This window comes from Diabrotica virgifera, chromosome 5, assembly GCF_917563875.1.
Source record: "Diabrotica virgifera virgifera chromosome 5, PGI_DIABVI_V3a".
Classification (NCBI taxonomy): domain Eukaryota; kingdom Metazoa; phylum Arthropoda; class Insecta; order Coleoptera; family Chrysomelidae; genus Diabrotica; species Diabrotica virgifera.
This window is the reverse complement of record NC_065447.1, coordinates 29962413-29988606: the sequence shown is the minus strand read 5'-3', so window position 1 is coordinate 29988606 and position 26194 is coordinate 29962413. Positions and strand designations below refer to the sequence as shown.

Here is a 26194-nt window from a genome sequence, read left to right as displayed (position 1 = left end):
CCCATCTCCGCGACGGAGGTTGGCAATCATCATGGCTATTCTGATCGTAGATGCTGCTGCTCTGAATAGTTCGGTTGATGTGCATCCGTACCATTCCCTCAAGTTACACAACCACGAGATTCGTCTCCGTCCTATACTTCTCTTGCTCTGGATTTTCCCCTGTATAATCAACTGAAGTATGTTGTATCTCTCATTACGCATAACATGCCCCAGGTACTGCAGCTTTCGTGTCTTGATGGTTTCCAATATTTCCAGTCTTTTGTTGACTCTTCTCACGACTTCTTTGTTTGTTATATACTCGGTCCATGATATCTTCAGGATTCTTCTATACACCCACAGTTCAAATGCTTCCAACTTTTTAGTAGTCGACGCGTTAAGTGCTTCTATCCCGTAAATCGGGTCAAGAAAATATAACACCTTGCCAGCCTAACTCTCAAGTCTAATTTCAGTTCTCTTGCACAAAGTACTATGTCTCACCCTCTTCTTTTCTCTCTCTCTCTCTCTCTCTCTCTCTCTCTCTGTCTCTCTCTCTCTCTCGCTCTCTCTCTCTCTCTCTCTCTCTCTCTCTCTCTCTCTCTCTCTCTCTCTCTCTCTCTCTCTCTCTCTCTCTCTCTCTCTCTGTGTCGTTCTCAAAAGCAAATAAGGAGGAGTCTATGCTAAAATCAGGAGTTAAACATGATAACCAAATCAATTATATGAGATAAAATGATAGAGGATGTTTAAACAAGCTAAGTTGTTAGAAGAATCATAATATAACATAATATAACATAAACTCATTATCAGTGGGAGAGCTGAGATGCCAGAATAAACAGTCATACACCAAAAATAAAAAAGAGAAGATAATAATGACGCCATATTTTAATAAAATAGTATATTGTACAACAAGAGAGAAAAAAGACATATTTCTCACGAGCGCAGAAGTTTGTTAGCACGAGCCGAGGCACGGGGAGAGTGCCGCAAATCAAGCGAGGGAGAAATATGTCGTTATCTCACGTGTTGTACACTATACTTTTTCTATCGATGCGTTTTTGTCAAGAGTTGAAACTTCAAAATTAAATAATGTAGGTGCTTTTATGTAGATTATATGCCAAAATTGAAATAAAATACATATTATACACATATCTAGGTATTTAATATTCTTAATATTTATATACTTTTATTTATTTAAAATTATAGTTACCAGTTATATTTGAACAGTTTTGAAAGGTAATTTCTGGTAATTTTTGATTTGACACATTTTATTTCACGAAAATATTCGTGTTTGTATTGTGCATATTTCCATGGAAACCGCGATTCTACGTATGGAACCCATGAGAAAAAATATTTCTCACTGCAATGGCCGACTTTTCTCACAGAATGGGAAATTGTTCGTTTTGAATGTACGTAAGTAGTGAGAGAAGTTGCACATTGTATAGCATCCATAGAAAAACATATTTTAAATATAATGTAAGTGCAATCTTTATGTGACTTAATTCTAATTGATGCAGATAAGTTAAGATATCTCCCATATATTTTGAATAACTTATGTAACAATATTATGGTGTTGCAAATTCAATAGGTTGAAGCTCTATAAACTCTCGAGATGAAACAAACATATGTGTTGTGTATTTATTTTTTCTGTGTTTTTGCGTCTGTCTGAGACACATGTACAGATACGATTACCATATTATGATTAAACGCAGTATTGATTTGCTAATGAACTGATATACCACTTGAACGCATGTACCTACTTGGACAAATAATTTCCCAGAAGCCTATTGTAACAATGTTTACCACTTGAATTGAGTTATTGACCTAATTGTTTTCTTATCTCTACTTGTATATTAATTCAATTGTTTATAGCAATGATTACTTTCATTTTTTTTCTTATATTTGTTGTCGTTATAAATAAGTTGACGAAGCTACAGCACATGTATTTGGTTTTCAACTCACCGACTTTAAGCCAAACTTTTTCTGTTGCTCCTTGGATCTTATCTTTCTTAACGTACGTATGTACCTTTCAGAACGATGGTTACCATCATATCTATCTTAATTTTGCTCACTGTCACTTTAAATAGCATGCTTCTATCAATTCCATGTATGGACTCATGAATGTTGAGGTGTTAAGAAGAATGGGAAAAGAAAGATGGGTTTTAAATACAACTAAAGTTAGGAGAACGAACGGAGTCGAATCTTGCTCCTCAGACTGGGACGACTCCTTGTTTCTCCAGTGTGTTATTCGTTTCCCTGACGTCTGGAACAGCAGTCACTGCTGCAGACCCCCTCTTTGCCGCATCGCGAACAAAACTTTTTCCATGGGTTTTTACAATTCTTACGGAAGTGACCTGGCATCCTACATCGAAAGCATGTCCTTTTGGCAACGTATCCTGTAGGGTGTGTACGTCTCCAACTTCCGCGAAAATTTTGATTTTCTCGGGTCCTTTCGTCTTCTAAAGTTTCGTATTCTTGGGCTAATTCTTGCAATTCCGATAAATTTTCGAAGTCCCGGCGGCGATCATAAAGCTTATATTCTGGCAGCATATTTTTATATATCCGTTCCAGTTCTTGGTTTCTTGAAAAAGATCCTTCTCTTCTGATTAATGTTTGAATATCCGTGATATATCTATCCACTGGTTCGTTTTTCCTTTGCTTCCTGTTTCTGATTTGCTCCTCTAGTTACAGCGAATATTCTCTGGGATAGAAAGCTTTCTTAAAATCTTTGCTGAAGTCCCTCCATGAATTCCAATTTCTGTTGTTGTTTCGGTACCTGTGCATGGTCTCCTAACAATTCTGGTAATGCTTTTAGCAGATCTTGCTTATCGACCTCGTAGGCTAGGCTTAACTCGTCTATTCTCTCCATGAAGTCTACCGCATCCGAATGTTTCTTGTAGAATTGTGTGTTCCACCTCCGTACTTGATTTAACAAATCTGATTGCCTCATTTGTTTTGTCATTGTTAAGTCCTGTAATTGGCTTCTGATTATCGAAATTTCCCTGGGTCAAGTGTGTCTGGTTCAGTTTCCTTGGAAGTACTGATTTTTGGAATTGTTCCTGTTGCTTCCCCGCGTTCTTTTTAAAAGGTTCTGAGTCTTAACCTTAACTCGTTGACGGTTCCTTTGGAACCTATTCCGCATCTTTCGGCGTCGCGCTGTAATTCTTCTTTGGAGAGACGATTTATCCATGATGTACCTGTCGTGGCGCCTGTAACTGAGTCTGTGTCTTTATCTGTCGGCATTTTTGGTATTTTCCGGGCGTCGAGTAACGACGTTTACTTATGAGCCACAAATCACTTCACTACAGTGCACCTTGCGGCGAGTTGACCTGTCTAAGCTTGCGAATCACGTCGGTACGGTACACCTCGCTACTCAGGTCGGCCTGCCTAGCTCACCTCGCTTGACTGGTTGTGGAGTCCAGAAATGTCGTTTCAGGACTCTCGGATCTCTGCTTGCGGCTCTCTTAAATATCCTTCTGCCGGTGTTGGTTCGGACAGGTGGAACTGAGTGGAGGCATCTGCGCGATTTGAGAGAATCGCACGGTTCCAAGTGTCGATGCTTGTTCGGCGTATCAGCGTATCATTACAACTTCAATATCTGGGACATGTCATAAGGGGCGAGCGTTATAACTTGTTGCAATTAATAATACAAGGAAGAATACAGGGTAGAAAAAGTCGTGGAAAAAGACGCATCTCCTGATTAAACAATTTGAGCATGGTTTAACTGAACTTCTGCTGATCTCTCTAGAACACCAGTATCGGAAGTGCGAATTGCCATGATGGTTGCTGACCTTCTTGGAGAAGATGGCACATGAAAAAGAAGGTCAATTCCATCTTGAAACACGCTAGTGATATGGCAAAAAAATATAAATATAATGTTTATTGACTTTGAATAGACCTTCGATAGTACAAACAAATAACACATGTGGAAGATTGTAAAACTATGTGGACTGCCGATGATGAAACATATTAACTCGATCAGACTATCCTACATGGGATATAGAGCTAGACTGGAACATGTGAGAAAACTGGTAGAAGACGACATAGCTATACAAAGCGGAGTTAAACAAGAATGCGTACTGCCCCCTACATTATTTTTAATAGTAACGGATTACATCATGAAGAACGTAAGCGATAAAAAACAAGTATTAGATGCAACTTGCATAATTAGTTGTTGGTGACATTTGTCTCCTAATTGAACATAGCAACCATATGCAAAAGAAGATCGACAAGCTTGCAAAATACTCCAACGTAATGGACATTGGACATGAAGATATATACAAAAAATAACGAAACGAAACAAAACCAAGAAACTAAAATTAAAATAAATGGAAGACAAATAGAGAAAGTATAATCCGTCCGCTATAACTTTTTCCACCTACCTCTACCGAAAGTATACTTTTCCGGACTTGATTGTAGGGAGCAAAGTTGTACTTTTCCTCCCTAGGGAGGAAAAGTAAAAGTGACGTCATTCATGAAATATAACTTATTGACACCCTGTACAATATCTATTTTCTATTACGTAAGTATCTATACATTTAAAGTTTATTTATAAAACACCCAGTATTTTGCAGAATGGTAAAAAACAGTAAATTGTTATTTTGATTTAATTTACATTAATAATTTGACTTATATTTAACAGTTGACAGTTATATTGTACCTACTTGTTAGTTTTAGTTTTAATAAATTTTGTTGGTTAGCTACATAAATAAATTAAGTAAAAATGAAAAATGACTTGTTATTAATTTGAGGAAGGTGGAAAAACCATATGTATAACATGGGAGTAAAGTGCCTTTTCCTCCCTTGAATGATTACTGCCCTCCGCTACGCGTCGGGTAGTAAACCTCATTCTCGGGAGGAAAAGTAGGACTTTCCTCCCTTGTTATACAAATAGCTATTCCCATGCGGTACGATTCATTTTCAATCAAATTAAGTCAAAACAGAAAGTGAAATGTACGCCGATGTGTCTAGTATATAGCTCACAGTAAACAAAATGTATATACACATCGACGTTCATTTAAATTTATGTTTTGACTTATTTTGATTGAATATGAATCGTACCGCATGGGATAAGTTATAGCGGACGGACTACAGATAACTTTACATGTCTGGGATCCATCATGCTAAAATGGCAGTAGTAGATCAGCTGTAGAAAAAATAATAATAAAGGCACAACATGCATATAACTCTTTAAAGTAAATATAATAGAGCACAGGTGATATTATATCAGAATTAACCAAAATCAAAGCTGTATTAAAAGTATATTATTGTATGGCGCAGAATTTTGGAGTCAGGAAGAAAAAATTTCGAAAAATTTAGAAACCCTTATAAATAAATCGTTGAGAAAACCCTAAAAATAAACTGGCCGGATAAAATATCAAACGTAGAAAAATGGATTCGAATACCAACCAGACGGAAAAAATGAAGAACAGGAAGACCATACAATAGCTGGAGAGCAACTCTAACAAGAGATATTGAAAGAATTGGCCTGAGATTGGCCTGGGAGGTCAAACAAAGAGCGAGAAATAGAGAGAAGTGGAGAAGACTTGTAGAGCAAATGTAGAAAGAATAAAACCGAAGAGGATGCGCTGATCGAGCCAGCTTAATTTTAAATACTCAACGAAAAAGGTACGTAATATCAATAAAAATGTTAATTCAGACAACAAACGCAATACTTAAAATTTGTCCAATTCTTGGTTTTATTGGAACAACAAAGCGATGTTCATTAATTCATTATTTTCGTTAGTTGAGCCAATGTGTTACGTTTATTGAATGGATGAACATTCATTATGTATACCATAATATCACTTTATTGATATTACGAACTCTGTTCACTGAGTCAACGAACACTATTCATTGAAACAACAACGTCGTTATTTGACCGACGAAGACTACTCGTTGTGTCAATAACAGTGTTATTTCCCCTAACGTATTTCGTTTATTTCTACAATTATTTCCGTTTATTCTTACAAATAATTCCGTTCATTCCCACAATAAATGCGGTTATTCTTACAAGCAATTCTATTCATTCTTACAATCAGTTTCGTTCATGCCTACTATAAACGTAATTTATATTAATAATTACTGAATGCATTAGCCCAATGTATGATATTGATTAATAATAATTTTTTAAATCTCCCTTTTTTGTCCTAAACCTAATGGAATTTACACTGTGTGATTTCTCATATGATTTCACTTATACAGTGCGCTGAAATAAGTGTTACACCCCCCTTAACCCCTCCCCACATAAGCAAAACGCTCGGACAGGTCGATTTTTAAAATAATCAAAGTATATTGGAACATCAATGGTTCGAACTTTACACGATCCCTCTTCAGGTGGCAGGCATAACTTTCATTTTTTTAAATGGAAAAGTACATCATGTGACAGTTCATTTAAAAGCGTTTGAAATAGTAATTCCAAAAATGTATAACACTTTATTCCTTTTTGAGAGCGCAGGTGCAAAATTTCGATCGAATTCTTTTTAAACGTATTAATTATTTTTTGGAATCCTGAGAAAACTAATAAGTATTTTTGAAAAATTTAAACGCACAATAAAAGATTACATTATTACCGAGGGCTCAAAGTCCCTACAAATAAACAAAAAGTTTCTTTTGAATGGTATATTTGAAATTAAAAATCATACTAAATTTTCTTTTTTTCACCCCTGTGACTTATTAAAGTAATCATTTTAGAAGCTCTCAGGGACTTCAGACCCTCGATAGTACTGTAATATTTTATTCTGCATTTAAATTTTCAAAAATACTAATTAGTTTTCTCTGGATTCGAAAAAAATGAATACATTTAAAAAGAATTCGACCGAAATTTCACGATAATAGACACACGAAAACTTCCTTCTACTACGGACTACACTTGGAAACGAAATGAAATTATGATTCGGAACTTCGGCAGAGGTAACAGCATCGTTTAACAAAGAATTCTTTTTTAAACAATGGTAACACAGAGAAGCTATTTGTATCACGATAAGGAAAAGCCGTTATATTTCAAATGGTCAAGCAAAACATTTATGGTCTCAACAACTACGTTTATTGTCACCATGAACGCATTGATTGTGGTTATTAAACGCAGAAGTAGATTGAATAATGCATTCGTTGTCACAAAAATCAGTTTACATCTATACAATAATCATATATTACCCTATATTAACAACATTTGTACATTGTTTTAATGAAATCTGTACATTGTCACGATAAACCAAGGTAATTGCTTGTCATCTACGAAATCAAGAAAGTGAGTTGCTGCCAGAATTAGCATTATTTATTAAATATATGAAACTAAGTTTTTGGCTGAATAAATCGAGTGTTATTGATTAATGTACTCTAGTTATTTTCACAATTATTATTCAATCATTGTGACAATAACCAAATATATTCGCCAATGTCTGAAAGTTCGTTGAAACAAAAGATTAAATTGTTGTTACAACGAAATATTATTCAATAATCACTGTTAATCAATATTACGAACTAAATTTTTTTGAATGAAATAAAATTGTAGCTTATTCCTAACGAAAATAGTAAATATACCCCAGGCTGTGGGTGAAAAAACGTGATATAATTCAGGAATTTTTGAAACCTATCAGGTGTTGTAAAGGACGATGCAGGAATAACTTCTACTAAAATGTAACCAAAAATATTGTGCGCTTTTTTTATATAATGCGATTTACATTTGTTAAATTTGCAATTTTTAAAGATTTTTAATTTTGCAGCTTAGGATATTAATTCTAGAGAAAAACTTTTTAATAGAGAGTTGTAGTAAATTAAAAAACCTACAATTTGAGCTATGGTAAGTTTAATTTCGTTTATTGGTTACTGCAAAACAGCCTGCGAAAGTCCAAGACGGCCGTTTTTTACAATTGCATTATTTATTGTACAAATCATTGCTTTATATTTTTTAAACCTTTAAAATGAAGATCTTTCAATTCCAAACATAAAAAACATTGTAAAGCCGATTAACGAATTTGTTGCTTAGATATTATAAATTGTTTATCCCAAAAGGTCAAATGTCGAAGGCTATAACTTTTGAAAAAAAAAATCGTAGAGAGTTGGTGAAACATCCAGTCTCCTTCTAAACAGTTATATTTTTATATTCTGATGTAAATAAATGCGTAAAACATTTTTAAACCTCTAATTTTTGGGTTTGAAAATAAGGGAGCAAATTTCGTTATAAACATTTAGAGCTGAAGCAGCCCTGTACATCCTATGAGTTTTTAACTTACAGATTATTGATGCTGAAGACAAAACGAAGATTTATAAGAAAATAAAAAAATTCTACGACCAACTGAAGCCGAGATCATTTTTAGGTTTGAAAATAAGGGGGCAAATTTCGTTATAAACATTTAGAGCTGAAGCCGCCCTGTACATCCCATGAGTTTCTAACTTACAGATTAAAGTTGCTGAAGACGAAACGAAGATTTATAAAAAAATAAAAATTCTGTACAACCAACTGAAGCCGAGATAATTGTTTTTTTTTTCTTAAATCGTAGTGCCTTTATTTATAACAATTAAGAAATTATTTTACAGGCATTGACTAAAGAAAGACTTTAATAATATAACCATTATAATATACAGTCTGTTTACCACTGTATTTGTTTTTCTTAATAAACTTTTATATGTGAAATCTCATTTCTGAACAAATAATATTACAAAATATGTGAAATATATAACTATATTTTTAATTTTCTCATTGTTATATAAATATAATAATAATAATGTTACTTCTTATTATACAATATAAAACTTTTTCTTCTTGTAGTTACTATCCGTTTTGGATGTTCGCCAAGAAGAAAAAGTTTTATATTGTATAATAAGAAGTAACATTATTATTATTATATTTATATAACAATGAGAAAATTAAAAATATAGTTATATATTTCACATATTTTGTAATATTATTTGTTCAGAAATGAGATTTCACATATAAAAGTTTAACAAGAAAAACAAATACAGTGGTAAACAGACTCTATATTATAATGGTAATATTATTAAATTGTTTTCTGTCAAAATTTAATATAAGTTACGTAAAAAATTTTCCGAGCGCGCGGATTTGAAGCGATTTGCAAAATTCGGCCGCTCGCAAAAGCACCGATTTTAAAAATAATTTTTAATAATTAAATGTACTTATATTTTATAATAATTTTTATTTTAAGATAACATAAGTCTTTCTTTAGTCAATGACTGTAAAATAATTTCTTAATGGTTATAATAAAAGGCACTACGATTTAAGAAAACCAAAAACAATTATCTCGGCTTCAGTTTGTTGTAGAAAATTTTTATTTTTTTATAAATCTTCGTTTCGTCTTCGGCAACTTTAATCTGTAAGTTAGAAGCTCATAGGATGGTCAGGGCCGCTTCAGCTCTTAATGTTTTTAACGAAATTTGCCCCCTTATTTTCAAACCCAAAAATTATCTCGGCTTCAGTTAGTCGTAGAATTTTTTTATTTTTTATAAATCTTGGTTTCGTCCTCAGCAACAATAGTCTGTAAGTTAAAAACTCATAGGATGTACAGGGCCGCTTCAGCTCTAAATGTTTAAAACTAATTTGCCCCTTATTTTCAAACCCAAAAATTAGAGGTTTAAAAATGTTTTACGCATTTATTTACATCAGAATATGAAAATATAACTCTTTAGAAGGAGATTGGATGTTTCACCAACTCTCTACGATTTTTTTTTCAAAAAGTTATAGCCTTCGATATTTGACCCCTTGGGATAAACAATTTATAATATCTAAGCAACAAATTCGTTAATCTGGCTTTACAACTTTTTTTATGTTTGGAATTGAAAGATCTTCATTTTAAAGCTTTAAAAAATATAAAAAATGATTTGTACAATAAATATTGCAATTGTAAAAAACGGCCATTTTGGAATTTTCGCAGGCTGTTTTGCAATAACCAATAAACAAAATTAAACTTACCATAGCTCAAATTGTAGATTTTTTAATTTACTATAGTTTTCTACAAAAAGGTTTTTTTCTAAAATCAATATCCTAAGCTGCAAAATTAAAAATCTTTAAAAATTGCAAATTTAACAAATGAAAATCGCAATATAAGAAAAGCGCACAATATTTTTGGTTACATTTTAGTAGAAGTTATTCCTGGCATCCTCCTTTACAACACCTGACAGGTTTCAAAAATTCCTGAATTATATCCTGAAATCGACCTATTTTTCACCTATAGTCCTGTCGCCAGGGGGGTACAACGGCCTCCTTAATTCAGATGGACTTACCCAAGTTTTTTTATATATTTTGACCCGTAGAATACGAATTTTTTGGGTAACAGTTGATCCGGATGTCGATAAGATTGTTATAGACAAAGAACTTGAGGAATTACATAACAGCGATTTCTCGCAAAACAAAACATCGTTTTGTATTTTTTGAGTCATTTTAAGCAAAAAATATTCCTACAAGTTTTTTTGTAGAATGCATAGTTTTCGAGATAACCGCGGTTGAACTTTCAAAAAATCGAAAAATTGCAATTTTTGAACCCGAATAACTTTTGATTAAAAAATAAAGTAGCAATTCTGCTTACCGCATTTGAAAGTTTAAGTCAAATTATATCGGTTTTGATTATTTGCATTGCTAAAAATTAATTTTTTTATTGCTAAATAAAGCTATAAACACATAGTGTTTCCCGTGCCTAATACATGCGTTTTAACGCATGCTACGTAGAAATTGCCTCGCTTGCACTTGTAGCTACTCTACCTACTCGTTCGATTTTAAATGAGAAATAATTGAAAACATCACTCACGCACTAGGTGTTTATAGCTTTGTTTACCAATAAAATAATAAATTTTTAGCAATGCAAATAATCAAAACCGATATAATTTGACTTAAACTTTCAAATGCGGTAAGCAGAATCGCTACTTTATTTTTTAATCAAAAGTTATTCGGGTTCAAAAATTGAAATTTTTCGATTTTTTGAAAGTTCAACCGCGGTTATCTCGAAAACTATGCATCCTACGAAAAAACTTGTCAGAGCATTTTTTGCCTAGAATGACCCAAAAAATACAAAAAGATGTTTTGTTTTGCGAGAAATCACTGTTATGTAATTCCTCAAGTTCTTTGTCTATAACAATCTTATCGACATCCGGATCAACTGTTACCCAAAAAATTCGTATTCTACGGGTCAAAATATATAAAAAAACTTGGGTAAGTCCATCTGAATTAAGGAGGCCGTTGTACCCCCCCTGGCGACAGGACTACCTGGGGTAATAATGAAAAAACTGAGAAGCTTTTAATGCTATCTGTTATGATGAGAAGTTACCAGATTCTATCTTAAATGCAGTAAATACGGCAAGTTTGAATGAGAAAGAATATAACCATCTTAAAAACTGATGCAGTAAATAGTGATAAATAGTGATAAAATAGATAGGACAAATAGTGATAAAAAGTATTTCTTGTCATTTTGCGAATTTTCAAAAAACGTATAACCCAATTACTTTATTGAGTAAGTACTCTATGAGGTAACGCACAAAGAAAAAACCACAATTTTTGTATAAATGTAAAATTTCAACACTCATACTGGCTGGCATTTTGCTTGCCCTGGGCTAGTATACGTCGACACTAGTAGGCCACGGTAATAAGACAAAAATATACCCTGTTCGTGACACTTCAGCAGCCAGGGTACTGAAGCGTTTTTTCGACAAGTAATATATATAGGAACAAATTATAACTATTTCCTGAGTAGGATCTGGCGGCCATTTTTATTTATAAACAATTAACTGTCAAAAAATGTCATTTTCCTTTTTTTTTTTCAATTCAACGGAAAACAGTGAAACTTATGATTTTTTTTTTTTTTTTTTTTTTTTTTTTTTTTAGTACAAATATCTTCGAGATTTCCTTATGTGTCTGGCAGTATGACGGTAAGTCTAAGCCAAAATAAAAAAAAAAAAAAAAAAAAAAAATCTTCGAGATTATGGAAAAAGCTTTAAAATGACGTATTACAAAGTTTGATATACTCATTTCTTGTTAATATAATTGCGAAAAAAGGTCGGAATTGCAAAAAAAAATATTTTCTCAATAAATGTTATAAAAATTAGTGTACAGCTTTGAAATTTTTGTCAAATGAGGGTTCTTTGGTGCTTAATATGTGATAAACATTTCAAAGCGATTCATTCAATTGTTTTAATTTTATTTAAATTGTTTTTCCCAGAGAGCATTTTTTGCAATAACATAAGTCAGAAAAAATGACCTTAGAACCATTCCACAGGTGTCAAATGAAAGAGCATGAGATATATTTTCAACATGGTTTAAAAAAGTGAATAAAAATGCATTTATTAGTAATAAATAATTTTGCAAAGTATCGTTAATTTTTCTTTATAAACTTTTTGAATAACTTTTTCCAAAAAAATTAACTTTTTTACCCTGTTTTAAGTGCACAACAACCAAGTAATGTTATCTATATCATAATTGATAAAAAATTGTAATAAATATGTATAATTTCTTATATAACAAAATAAAAAGTTTATAAGGAAAGATTTACGATACTTTGCATAATTATTTATTACTAATAAATGCATTCTTTTATTTACTTTTTTAAATTTTGTTGAAAATATAGCTCATGCTCTTTCATTTGACACCTGTGGAATGGTTCTAACGTCATTTTCTTCTGACTTATGTTATTTGCAAAAAAAAATGCTGTCTGGGAAAAACGATTTGAATAAGATTTGAACAATTGAATGAATCGCTTTGAAATTTTTATCGCATATTAAGCACCAAAGAGACCTTATTTGCCAAAAATTTCAAAACGGTACATTAATTTTTACAACAGTTATTGCGAAAATAAATTTTTTGCAATTCCGACATTTTTTCGCAATTATATTAAAAATAAATGAGTATGGGCCATTCCACAAACATACGCCTGTTTTGGATTACTTCGACAACGAATATTTTACTGTGCAACATAAGAAGTACGAAAGTAAATGGCGCTAATAATTATTCCAATAAACAACAATGTAATTTGCAATTTACTTTCGTTCTTCTTATTTTGCACAGTAAAATATTCGTTGTCGAAGTAATCCAAAACAGGCGTATGTCCGTGGAATAGGGTATATATCAAACTTTGTAATACGTCATTTTAAAGATTTTTCCATAATATCGAAGATATTTGTACTAAAAAACCATAAGTTTCCCTGTTCTCCATTGATTTGAAAAAAAAAAAGGAAAAATGCCATTTTTTGACACTTAATTGTTTATAAATAAAAATGGCCGCCAGATCCTACGCAGGAAATAGTTCCAATTTGCTCTTATAGGTATTACCTGTCGAAAAAATGTTTCAGTACCCTGGCTGTTCAAGTGTCATGGAAAAAACCTTATTACCCTGGACTATAGTTACTTGAAACAGGTTTAAAGATGTAAATGGCACCGGAACAATCGGAAAAGATCTCCCGGCAAAAATGCCATACGATATTCTTATTGTATTCAACACTAATAGAAGAAGCATCTGAAAAAATTTACCTCTTAATAAAAGTTACCACCATTTTTGGTTAGCCGGTGTTTGTAGGTACCGGGTGTCCCAATAAGAATGGCTCTCGGCCATATCTCAGGAACCGTTTATACTTCAGCTTTGGGAAAAAAAAAATTTATAACAAAAGTTGCCTCGAGAAAAGCCTGGAAATTATTTTCATAATTGTAAGTCCAACGCTAGAGGGCGTAATTGAATATCAAAAATTAAAAAATCGAAATTTTACAAAATTTGCCTGATAAAAGGGCACTGGAAATCCAATCATCGTATTCTTCATACAATTATGTACATATTTTGTTTCACAAGTTTAAGTCTACCTGTGCAAATAAGAGGTGGGGGTGAGTGGCAACCTTGTTATGAAAAAATCGCTGCAAGTCCGGTTCTGTTTAATTGATTTTTACAAACTTGGTCTTGTTGAGAACAGCTCTTTTTCGTCAATGTAATAGTTATAATTTGGAAACAGTCTATTACGTAATATGCCGGCTAGAAGGCACTATTTATTTTTTTTAGAAATCTAGTTTTCTTTGGAAAATATTAAATACAAGTATGTATTTTTTTCCTGTATTACAAAATTAGACCAAATTAGCAATAGAATACCGAAAACCGCATGTCGATACCTTTTTTATGTCTCGAGATATCTTAAGAAACGTGTAAATTTTAAACATAACTGTTGCTGTCGTATAAGTGGGAATATATAGAAGCAAGTAGTGTGCTATGGAAAAAAACAAAGGAACACTGTCCAGATGTCACCGTATATTATGAATCAAAACAACAAAAAGACAAATTACACTATAAAATATAATAAAAAAAAAAAGTGTGTACCTTGTAGGCGCGTAAGAAGTTATACTTCTATTATTATGATTTTAACGAAATAAATAATTTTAATCAGTTTAATTTTATTTATTTCAATATTACACTAATTTTAATACTTAAAATAATACCAAAAAATTAGCGTTAATATGTAAATTTTTACGAATTGTTGCCTCCGGGCATTTGCTTTTCTCTCGATGAATCGTAGAAAATGTAAAAACGTCAGATTTTCTACACAAATTTTTAATTTTTATTTCATTATATTTTAATATCAATTATCCTATTTCCAACTAAGATAAATACATAACTATTATTGTCACCGGTAAACTAAGTTAAGGAAGTCAAAGTGGAAACAAGTAGTGTGCTATGGAAAAAAATAGAACTATTAGAAGTATTAACTTCAAAAAGTCATCATGTGTCAAATTATGTGTCAAATCAGTAAAACATCAAAATTTGTTCATTGATGGTTTGTTGCGGTTTGTTTCGATTAAATTTTATATAAAATTTATGCAGAGTGAAATTCAAGATGATTCTTGCAAACGAAGAATCATTTGACATGATAGCCACATTCTTTGAATGCATGAGAAATGCAACTGTTGCGGCTAGAATATATGCAATGAAATATCCCCAAAGACGTCACCCCAGTAGTAGAGTTTTTCATATTTTGTTTTGATTTATTATATACGGTGACATCTGGAAAATCTTTCATTGGTTTTTTCCATAGCGCACTACTTGCTTCTATAATATTTCCACTTAGGTATATGACAGCAACACTTATGTTTAAAATTTACACGTTTCTTAAGATATCTCGAGATAGAAAAAAGGTATCGACATGCGGTTTTCGGTATTCTGTTGCTAATTTGGTCTAATTTTGTAAAACAGGGAAAAAATACATACTTGCATTTAATATTTTCCAAAGAAAACAAGATTTCTAAAAAAAATAGTGCCTACTACCCGGCATATTACGTAATATGCTGTTTCCAAATTATAACTATTACATTGACAAAAAAGAGCTGTTTTCAACAAGACCAAGTTTGCAAAAATCGATTAAGCAGAACCGGACTTACAGCGATTTTTTCATAACAAGGTTCCCACTTACCCCCACCTCTTATTTGCACAGGTAGACAAACTTGTGAAATGAAATATGCGCAGAATTTTATGAAGAATACGATAATCGGATTTCCAGTGCCCTTTCATTAGACAAATTAGGTAAAAGTTCGATTTTTTAATTTTTGATATTCAATTACGCCCTCTAGCGGTGGACTTACAATTATGAAAATAATTTCCAGGCTTTTCTGGAGGTAACTTTTGTTATAATTTTTTTTTTCCCAAAGCTGTACTATAAACGGTTCCTCAGATATGGCCGAGAGCCATTCTTATTGGGACACCCGGTACATAGGCTAAACTCCAAAAACAACAAAAATTTCCATTTCGAGTTTATTTATAAGTACCTACCTACATATTTTACTAATCCTGTGTTCTTAAATGCAAAATCTTGTTATGAGGATTATATTTGATTATTATTGATTCAATTATTTATGGTTACTTTATATTTTACTTTGCTTTTTTATTTATGTTTTACTTTAATAATAGATTGCCTGAAGTCATCCCTAATATTTTGTGTTTTTTTTTTCAGGAACTGAAAATGTTCATCAGTTCAGCAAAGGGGTCTTTGTGTGTTACCACATCTTCCTACTAGTGTGGGTAATAGGAGGCTTAGGATATGTTATTATGATCATAGGATTTATTACCAAAGGTATGCAGAGCCGGCATATTCAGAAACTAGAAAGAATATTAGCACATACGGTTAAAAGCACCCCCACGAAGATACGAAATGAATTTAGAAGCATGCTCCACGAGCTTTTGTTTATGCGAGTTAAACCAGTTTATAAGGGTGAATTCGAATACACCCCACAATATTTGGAAAGAAGTCAAAGTTGTCCAGATTTCACCATTTGGATAAACAAAAATTCTCCTACCACGGCTAGAAAAAGAGCAATGTCAGAATGTTACAAGTACAACGTTTTGGAGAGAGTACAATCCGAATCAGAACTAGACAAGATCGATAAAGAACTAACCTTCAGGCCTTCTGATGCTCTTATGAAACAGAAAGATCTTCTTCTTAAAGTCGTTGATGCGTTAAGCTTGGCATCTGCTAGAGACGGTATAATTTCCGGTTATTCTGAAGACGAGAACCTAAATAATGCAAGATATGATCCACCACCACCCATGTTGCCTAATCAAAGAAGAAGAGCAATAAGCGACGTCAAGCCTCCACCAAAATATTTAACAGAGCAATCTGTCAATACATGGTATGGTAACGATGCTTCTACAGCTCTTAAAGCATTTAATCAAAAGAAGAGAGCTATGTCAGTTGCTCCAGCTCCAGGCCCAGACTCTAAGAATTCCTTTCTTCAGCGGGTTCAGAAAACAGTGGTTAATCGATTTAGAAAATCTAATTCTAGAGAAAACGATATTGAAAAACAAAATTTAGATGAATCTTTTAATAGAATACGTCATCCTAGCATCATTCCTTCTAATAGTGACTCCCAAAGGCAGAACATGCCAGACCAAAATGTTTTAGAAGAAACGTCGATAGCCGAATTTATCAGAGCGCTTTCTGCAGTAACAGAAAGTAAGTACAAAGAACCACCAAGAAGAAAAATAGGATTAGCTAGTTTGACCCCACCAAGGTATTCACCCAGTAATCCATTAGTACCTTCATTTTCAATAAGGAGGGCATCTTTAATACCACAAACCAGAAATCGTCCAAAGCCAAGAAGGTTTTCAATGACTCCAGTATCTGAAAATATACTGAGCTCTCCTCCACCATATAGCCCTTGTGTTTCTGCAAGGAATTCCCTAACCTTGCAGGAAACATCAGAATTAAGAAGGTTTTCTGTACGAAAAGCTTCCAGTAGCCATTCGAGTCCAGTGCGAGCACAAGTACTAAAGAGTAAGCAAACTGAAACTGAGAAAGATAGTAAAGACTGAAGAACAACACTTTTGTAATCTATGGGTCCTGTTAGATATATAGAGATCAAGAGACTGTTGTTATCTGTTCACATGTGTTAGTGATTCCCAAAACGGGCTATAGTGGTGCAATTAGCAAAACTGTCATACTCATTTTGTATATTATCAGTTTAATGATTTTAAAACTACCAATATGAAGTATTAAGGATAAGAAAGCCGTAAAACAAATACTTGTTAAATACTGTGTTAACGTATAAGACCGAGTTTTTGCCGGTATATGCTCTTTGATATAATTGGATTATAACTATGTTTTTCTATTCTCATACTATAATATATCAATTATGATGTCACTACCCGTATCATAATGAACTTCATTATAATACAGATTTTCATTAAGATACAAATTTTTAACCAATAGAATCGCGATATGGCATTCGCGATAAAGATGGTACACGCGCAATGACCAATGGCAAGTCAAATACATAGGCTTTGACAGTTCTCAATATGTAAACAAACTGTCAAACTGACAAACTACTTAATTTGTTTGCGTTACAAAATTAATAAATTTGAATATATTTTTTGTTGTGAATGATCATAGAAAAAATAGTGTATACAACTTGCATTTGATTATCATTATGAAGCTCGTACTCTATAAGAAACTCGCCGCATGCGGCTCGTTTCTTATCCCTCATACTGGCTTCATAATGACCATCATTAAATGCTCGTTGCATAATATACTATTTTCTATTCTCATACTTCTTCTTTACGTGCCATCTCCGCGACGAAGGTTGACAATCATCATTGCTATTCTCACTTTCGACACTACAGCCCGAAAGAGTTCAGTTGAGCTGCATCCAATCCATTATCTGAGGTTTCTCAGGCAGACATTTTTCTCCTACCTATGCTGCGCCTTCCTTGAATCTTTCACTGCATAATTAATTTTAGGAGTTCATATCTGTCACCACGTGTTATACTATAATATATCAATTATGATGTCACTACCTGTATCATAATGAACTTCATTATGATACAGATTTTCATTAAGATACAAATTTTTAACCAATAGAATCGCGATATGGCATTCGCGATAAAGATGGTACACGCGCAGTGACCAATGGCAAGTCAAATACATACGCTTTGACAGTTCTCAATATGTAAACAAACCGTCAAACTGACAAACTACTGAATTTACTTGTGTTACAAAATTAATAAATTTGAATATATTTTTTGTTGTGAATGATCATAGAAAAAATAGTGTATACAACTTGCATTTAATTATCATTATGAAGCTTGTACTCTATACGAAACTCGCCGCATACGGCTCGTTTCGTAACCCTCATACTCGCTTCATAATGACCATCATTAAATGCTCGTTGCATAATATACTATTATTCATTTAAACTGTATGCAGATACTATTCAATTTTTCAATTCTAAACACCCACCCCACGAGTTTCAAACGACTGCCTACAGTCAACTGCTACCTAGAATAACTTTCAATTTTGCATTGTTGTCTTTTATTCATTTATCAACCTAAAGGTAAAAATCATGCGAGTAGCTAGTGTTTCGATCTCATCCTCATACTTAACTAATAGGTCTGATCTGGTGGTCAGCAAAGTGACAAGTTTATCGTCATCAGTAGATTTACCCATGTGATAACATAATATTATATGTATAATGTGTCTCCATCGTTTCATAGTACGTTCTTTAACGGTAAAATATTGCAAAACCTCTAAATTTAAAGGACCGCTTCAAACAAGTCAAAGAAAAAAAGTGATATTGTGCCGAGGTGTGCTTTGGTCTTGGGGGTGACTTTCACCCCTTCTCGGGGGTGAAAAACTATACGTACAAAGTAAGTCCGGAAATGGATAAATTGACTAATTTTAAGTAACTTTTGTTCTATAGCGTTTTTTCATTCAGTATTCAGTCCAATACTTTTCGAGTTATTTGCGAGTGAATATGTTCATTTTTCAACAAAATAACTACGCCTTTAGACGGTTTTTCGCAAACTCGAAAAGTAGGTACTTTGTCGAAAACAACATTCTTAGCAAAAATATAGCCTGTAAAAAATTTTAAAAAATGATGTGTATATTAGGTATCTATACCTAGTAGAAGCAGAGTTATAGCTAATGAAAAAAGAGGTTCATATTCGTCAAATTCCAAATGGAATACTTTAACGTGAAATAACCAAAAAAATAAATCATTTTTTGGAAAAAACGTATTACAACTTATTTAAACTGTTTAAAAAACTTATTTTTGTTTTGTAAATAAAATTTCTAGCATCAAAATTAAACAAGTTATGCTCAAAATAAAGTTAATCCCTTTTTTGGTACAAAAATCGTGAAAATCACCTCCTAATTAGTATGTCAAATGAACTTAATCGTTACCACTTCACAAGTTTATCTACTCGTGTATGTATTGTTTATATGATCTGTAAGTTTCATCGGTTTAAAGTGCTTATTTTTGAAAGGGCTGTAGTTAAAAGGGCTTGAACAAGTCACTGATCACGAGTGTATGCAAATTTAGAAACACTAAATCTTAATCAATTTTTGTCTTACATAAAAACAAAAAATAGAAGATATTCAGAAAAGCAATGCTGACATTTTTTGTTTTTTGAGATTTTCAGTATCTCTAATAATTTTTTAGTTATTTTGAAAAAACCAATTAAAAATTTAAAAAATTTTACTTTAAAACCAATTTTTTTCTAAATAAGCACTTTAAACGGATGAAACCTACAGATCATATAAACACAACATAATAAGTAAAATAATTTGTGAAGCGGTAACGATTAATTTCATTAAAGTTGTTAATTAGGGGGTGATCTTCCTGATTTTTTTTGCCAAAACAAAAGGGGTCAACTTTATTTTGAGCGTAACTTGCTTGCATTTGTTGCTAGAAACTTGATATAAAAACAGAAATAAAGCATATTTTAAAAACTTTAAAAAAGTTATAATGGGTTTTCCCCAAAAAGTGCTTCATTTTTTGGATATTTCACGTTGAAGTGTTCCATTTGAAATTTGAACTCTGGTTCTACGAGGTCCAGAGACCTCAATCGTACACCATTTTTTTTTTTTACTTTTTTACAGGCTATATTTTTGCCAAGAATATTTTTTCGACATAATGCTTACTTTTTGAGTTATTTGCGAAAAACCATCTAAAAACGTGGTTATTTTGTTAAAAAATGAACATATTCACACGCAAATAACTCGAAAAGTGTTGAATTGGCAAAAAAGCTCTATAGGACAAAATTTACTTAAAATTAGTAGTTTATTCATTTCCGGTCTTATTGTGAACATATATTTTTTCACCCCCAAGAGGGGGTGAAAGTCACCCCCAGGGGAAAAGCACACATCGATACAATATCTCTTTTTTTCTTTGACATGTTAGCCATGCGTATGCCAAATTCCATGTCAATCCAAGGGGTTCTTTAAAATTTACAGCAAAAACCGTGAAAGAATGTACTATTAGTGCTGGATTTAAATCAATTTTAAATAAGGATGCACAGCCTTGTTTTATTCCTTTTAGTAATTGTAAGTTGTATATTCGTATAAATGTCCTTAGCTGTTTGAATAAATATATTACTTAAACCATTCTCCTTCATTGGAGGTCCCATTTTAGTGCCGGGTATGTTAACATAGGCTTTTTTAGATCTACGAATATCATATACATACATACTTCTAAGATTATGGCTATTCTTTTTTCTAAAAGCTATTTGGGACGTCGATTGGATAGATTAGCGGGACGAGAGTTGGCTAGTACATCACTTCTTCGCTGTGATGAATGCGAGATCAATTCCTCGCTCGGTACACGAAAAGCAGAAAGGCTAACCCAGCAGTTTAAAATTCATAGGAACCTGATACTTAGACTGGAATGTGCGATTGTCTGATCGGCAAATGGGGGAGCAGTAGGACAAGATATACGGGCTTGCGGCTTAGTGATACTCCTCCCTACGTCCCTACCCGAAGGGCGTTGTCGCTTAAATACCAATATATATATTTGGGGTAAAAGAAGTATGCTACAGACTTTTCTTCCTGGAATCCTGTTGGCTTCTTCTCTTCCGTTACTTGGTTCTCTTTCTTTCTTTTATATTCTTAGAGTAAAGTTTAAATACATATAGAGTTTGATATACTTAACGACTGTAGTCGTAGGACGTTCATCCATCACCATTTCATATACATATGTTTGATACGAATGCTGTTTTCCATTCGTGTGTCAGTTCTCATTGTCATTAGAACTTTTTTACTTCAGTTGGTGTTATTGAGTTTTCTTCTACAAAAGATATCTTTGACTGGAAAGAGTGCTCAATATCTTCAGTAATAAATGTGAACTATCTTCAGTCAACAGATTTTGATAATAATATTTTGAATCTATGTATTAGCGGTGTTAGGATGGTACGAGCTTTTTCTTTCTATGCGTTCTTGCGGATTTTATTGTTCTCCATGCATCGCTTGCTTTGCTGATGCATATGCTCTGGTCGATCTGTTTGTATTTATTATACCATGAGTAATTTTTTGCTGCCATCTTTGATTTTTGCTCCACTATACCACTACTCTAATATGTTCACCCCACCATTCTTTTGTATTTTTTCGATCTAATATGGGTTTTCCTAACCATGTTCACCACAGTTACCTATACGTTTAATCTTATTCTGTAAAGGAATACTATTCCAGTCTTCTTATTTGAAAAAAATTAAAACCTAATCAAAGGTTTTTTGTCAGCTGGTTTCAAGAGTTTTATTATCTGCGTTATTTTTATCTACCACTTTAAAAATGATACTTCAAATCTTCAATATTATCAAATTCTAAGATACTCAAATTAGCAATTACCTATATCATATGTAGTTACCAGGTATTATTTTCTTATAATACATATAAACCTATCTTGTATGTATTAATTTATAAAATTCGTAGATTGTCCATTGAACCAATATAAGACAAATTATACCTCAAAATATATTAAATAATGATCTGCTAAAAACAACAATATCCCTTGTTTTATCTGCCCAATCCTATCCGCTAGGAGCTTCGCTGGTATCGACAACTAGCGGATTACGAGTTCAACTTTTGTCGGAAATTTAATGAGAAAATTATAACGAATAATAGCAAATAATTGTTTCAAATTTATTATTTATTCCTTATCGTGTAATATTGACCATATACAGTATAAAGAAGTAATTAGATTATGTTTTTTTAAGATTTTGCGTATTATTTTGACGTATTTACTGGCGAATATTAGTTTCCATCTTTCTTACTTCTGATACTTTGACAATTATCGTGTAGATGGCACTTAGATTAATAATTATATTTAAACGTAAAAAACCAAATTTTAATATTTAAAACGTAAGTAGTATATTTAAGGAAAAATGTATGCCACAGTTTTGACCAACTAATATATTTTCCTATTAATGTTTTTAATTTCAATGTTTTAAATTAATCACTTTGACATTTATGTCACATTTCCAGCACTGACTTGTCACTACTGGTGCTCACGAACTTTTAGATATCCCGTCTACCTACGAGCTCACAGCGGATACCTGCCCTAATAACACCAAACATTCAATGTATGATCCTAGAATGTACACACAGGACATTGAAAACATTCCTGGAATGTCCTCAAAAGCACAAGAACGTCCCCTAAATGTCCCACGAAAATCCTCTCCGTCAGCATTTTAAACATTCCCTGAATGTCTTATTGGAACTTTCCATGAATGTTTACGAATATTCTTTGAACATTCACAGTATATTTTTTACACATTTCCTGGATATAGTCGCTGATGTGATATAATACCACCGATTTGTTTTTTCATGAGTTTTGTAAGAGAGAATAAAAACTTTTTTTACAGTCACCTCCTGTTTTCATATAATATTTTTTGACTTGTTTTGTAGTAAATTCAACTATCTATTTACTACAAAACATGTCAAAATTTACATGTGACAACAAGAGATGACCCTAAAAATGGTTTTTCGTCTCCTACAAAATTCATGAAAAAGCAGATAGGAGGTATTGTCACATCACCGACGATATACCAGATGTATATGTGGCCATACCAAATAATATATCCTTGATACATATAAACATTTGTATTGCACAAAATTTTGTCATATATTTTTTTCCATAATCATCACTACGATGATGATTCATTGTATTGAATTGTACATTACAATTACGATCTGGTCAATACTGACCAATGAGCAATTTTAATTTAACCTAAATCACTACTGTTCTTTAAATTGAAGAGCTTACCCCATAGCGTCGCTTATCTAATCTAACCAGATCGTGCACTATTCTAACATCACTATCACCTATCACTCAAACTAGTTCAAAAGGCTTTGTCCTCTTCAATCTTCTAGTTTGCCCAGTACTATCGGGGAGCTGGATTTCCTCAATATTCTCGTTCTTATGAAGTTGTTGCTCGTAACTTCCTGTCATCTTCTTGATGATTATATCCAAGTTTCATTTCTAGGTCCTTATGGAGATCGCTGTTTGTCACATACCAAGGAGCATCTACAATATTTCTCAGTATTTTGTTCTGAAATCTTTGTATAATTTTTATATTACTTGTTCCATACAGGTCTTAATATTTATTTATAAAGTAAACTTATTATGCATCGACAATGTGGAGTTTCTTCCAACTAGCCAACACACTTTTTATATCTTTCTTTTGGTTATATCTGGTTTTTTGTAGACCACCTTCAGCTGATTCTAAAAAAAATTAAAATGAATGGTAATTTTTCTCTTCTTTAAAATTAAAAATCAAAAGGAATAGGTGCTATTTACAGGTAATAATATGCATAAAAAATTCGTTTTATAAAGAATAAAGAAAATTGAAGGATTTTATAATACTTACATAATTGTTTAAACAAAAGAGATCCGGCCAGAGCAGAGCAAAACTAACAGACAGAACAGCAAAAAAAGCCACCAATTTCCATTTTACAGAAATTTTTAGGTTATCATGAAATGTGATGACCACGCGACCCTACACAGATACACGCGCGGAAAATTTGAAAATGAACGCAAATTGAATAGTAAATGGCCTCTCTTAAAATATAGCACATTGGTAGAATATGCATAGAATGACTTGTGGTAACATTCCACCAATAATTTAATCAGATGTTCACCGAATGTTCCTTGAATGTCCAGGACATTCAAACATTAATAGAACTTTGATAGTACAGTCCTGGAATGTTTTGTTTTGTTAGGTTGGCTTATGGGTGATCAAATATAATAAACTACACCGATTCTGAGTCGGTTCCTACTCTATCTTAAAACAGAAAAACAAATTCACAACGGTGTAACTTTTCTACATACATACACACACACCTATAATTATTTTCCCGTTTTCAAATAGAAATTGAGTCAAATTTCTAAGCTGGGTGGCTTTTAAATGGTATAACTGAGATTCAAAATTAGACACGCGTTGGAAAGGTATTGACCAATACTATTAGAAGCCGTAAAAGTACGACTTAAATCTTCCAAGCTTAAATCTTTGGTTTCACGCTATACTTGGAGCAGAGTACAAAATGATGGCGGTATATATGGATGAACTGCTGATGCTTTAGTGCAGAGATCGGCAACCTGCGGCTCGCCGCATGGGGCCCTTTGCAACTTTTTACGCGGCCCGCCAAAGCACTACTATAATTAGGGAAAATCCACAGGAAAATATTCCAATATGCGGTTCAGAGAACGTGTATGAATTGTATGGCTTCGAAATTATGGCATTTAGGTATAGGGAATGTCATATGAAAAATAATCAGTATCCCTTAAGGATTCCAAAAATTAAAAAATATATAGGGTGTTCCATTTGAAATAAGAAAGTTCGTTAGATTTTCAGAAAAACGGAAGATTTGACAACAATGTAATTACCACTATAATATCGGCCGCATTAAAAGACCCTTACCCACCAAAACTTATAAAAATCATTCTAGCGGTTTCCGGGAAAATAACGTGTGGCCAGACTTTCTCGCAACCCTGTATAGTGTCGCATATAGAGGGGTTGTGAGCCACTAGCGAGAACTGTCGTTCTCTGGGATTATAAAAATATATCAAAGAGCATATTACACACATTTCTTTTTCGTAAAAATTTAGACAGGCTAAATCGAAGAAACCGTTATATCTTATGAAACTTGATTATGGCCTTCATTATGTGCCTTTCTAATGACTAATGACTGAAAAAATACACCAGTAGTTTTGAGGTACAATTCTAGGTTAATGTAATACAGCAAAAGTAGTATTTAGGGTAACATTCTATTATATTGTCAATTCAACAACTTATTTGAGATTAATAAATTCCCAGTCAAATCAACTTATCTCCACCGTTTTGACATAATATGACACTTTATTTATATCTAATGGATAAAAGTTTTTGTAAAATTTTGGTAACTTTACAAAAATGTTGGTCTCAATATGTTTGTTAAAATTTTTGACTATTATGATATAAACACACCATAATAAGCAATGTTATAGAGATAGAATATTTAGAATATTACCCTATTAATAATTATAATACGATTGTGATATATTGTTAAAATATCAGTATTGTAAATAAATAGTTTTTTTTTTATTTTATAAGAATGTCATTTTATTTTTTCACTTCATTTACTACTTGACTCTTCAATAAGCTTTTGCTTAATAATGAGCCTTCCCAAAGCCAAAGAGTGCTGAATAATGAAGCAAATATGGATGGACTGAAGTAAATAAAGAAAAGATTCTCAGCAGAGTTAGATCGTGACATGTATACATCTCAAAAGGAAGTATTAAATGTGCTTAGAGAAAGCAGACAAAAAATGAAGAAACAAAAGACGTTATTAAGCCTACATAAAACCGAGATGGGAAATTTTAAATAATATGTACAATGATACCGATATATGAAGAATATAACTAGTGACGAAGTACAAGTAGAATTCAAAAAATGAAAATCAATGGTATCAATAACGAGATTACTAATAAACCTTAGCTCAGAAATCGTGA

The 26194-nt window shown here is 32.5% G+C and overlaps 1 protein-coding gene across 3 annotated transcripts in view; it reads left to right on the top strand.

Annotated features, from left to right (window-relative positions):
- Positions 1 to 25790, top strand: part of LOC114334824 (open rectifier potassium channel protein 1) — a 185368-nt gene extending 159578 nt beyond the window's left edge. For all 3 annotated transcript variants that reach the window (XM_028284942.2, XM_050651345.1, XM_028284924.2), the window contains one exon: positions 15892 to 25790. In XM_028284942.2, the coding sequence (XP_028140743.2) occupies positions 15892 to 17249 (1358 nt within the window). In that variant the 3' untranslated portion in view covers positions 17250 to 25790. The remainder of the gene's footprint in view (positions 1 to 15891) is intronic.
- Positions 25791 to 26194: the final 404 nt, after the last annotated feature.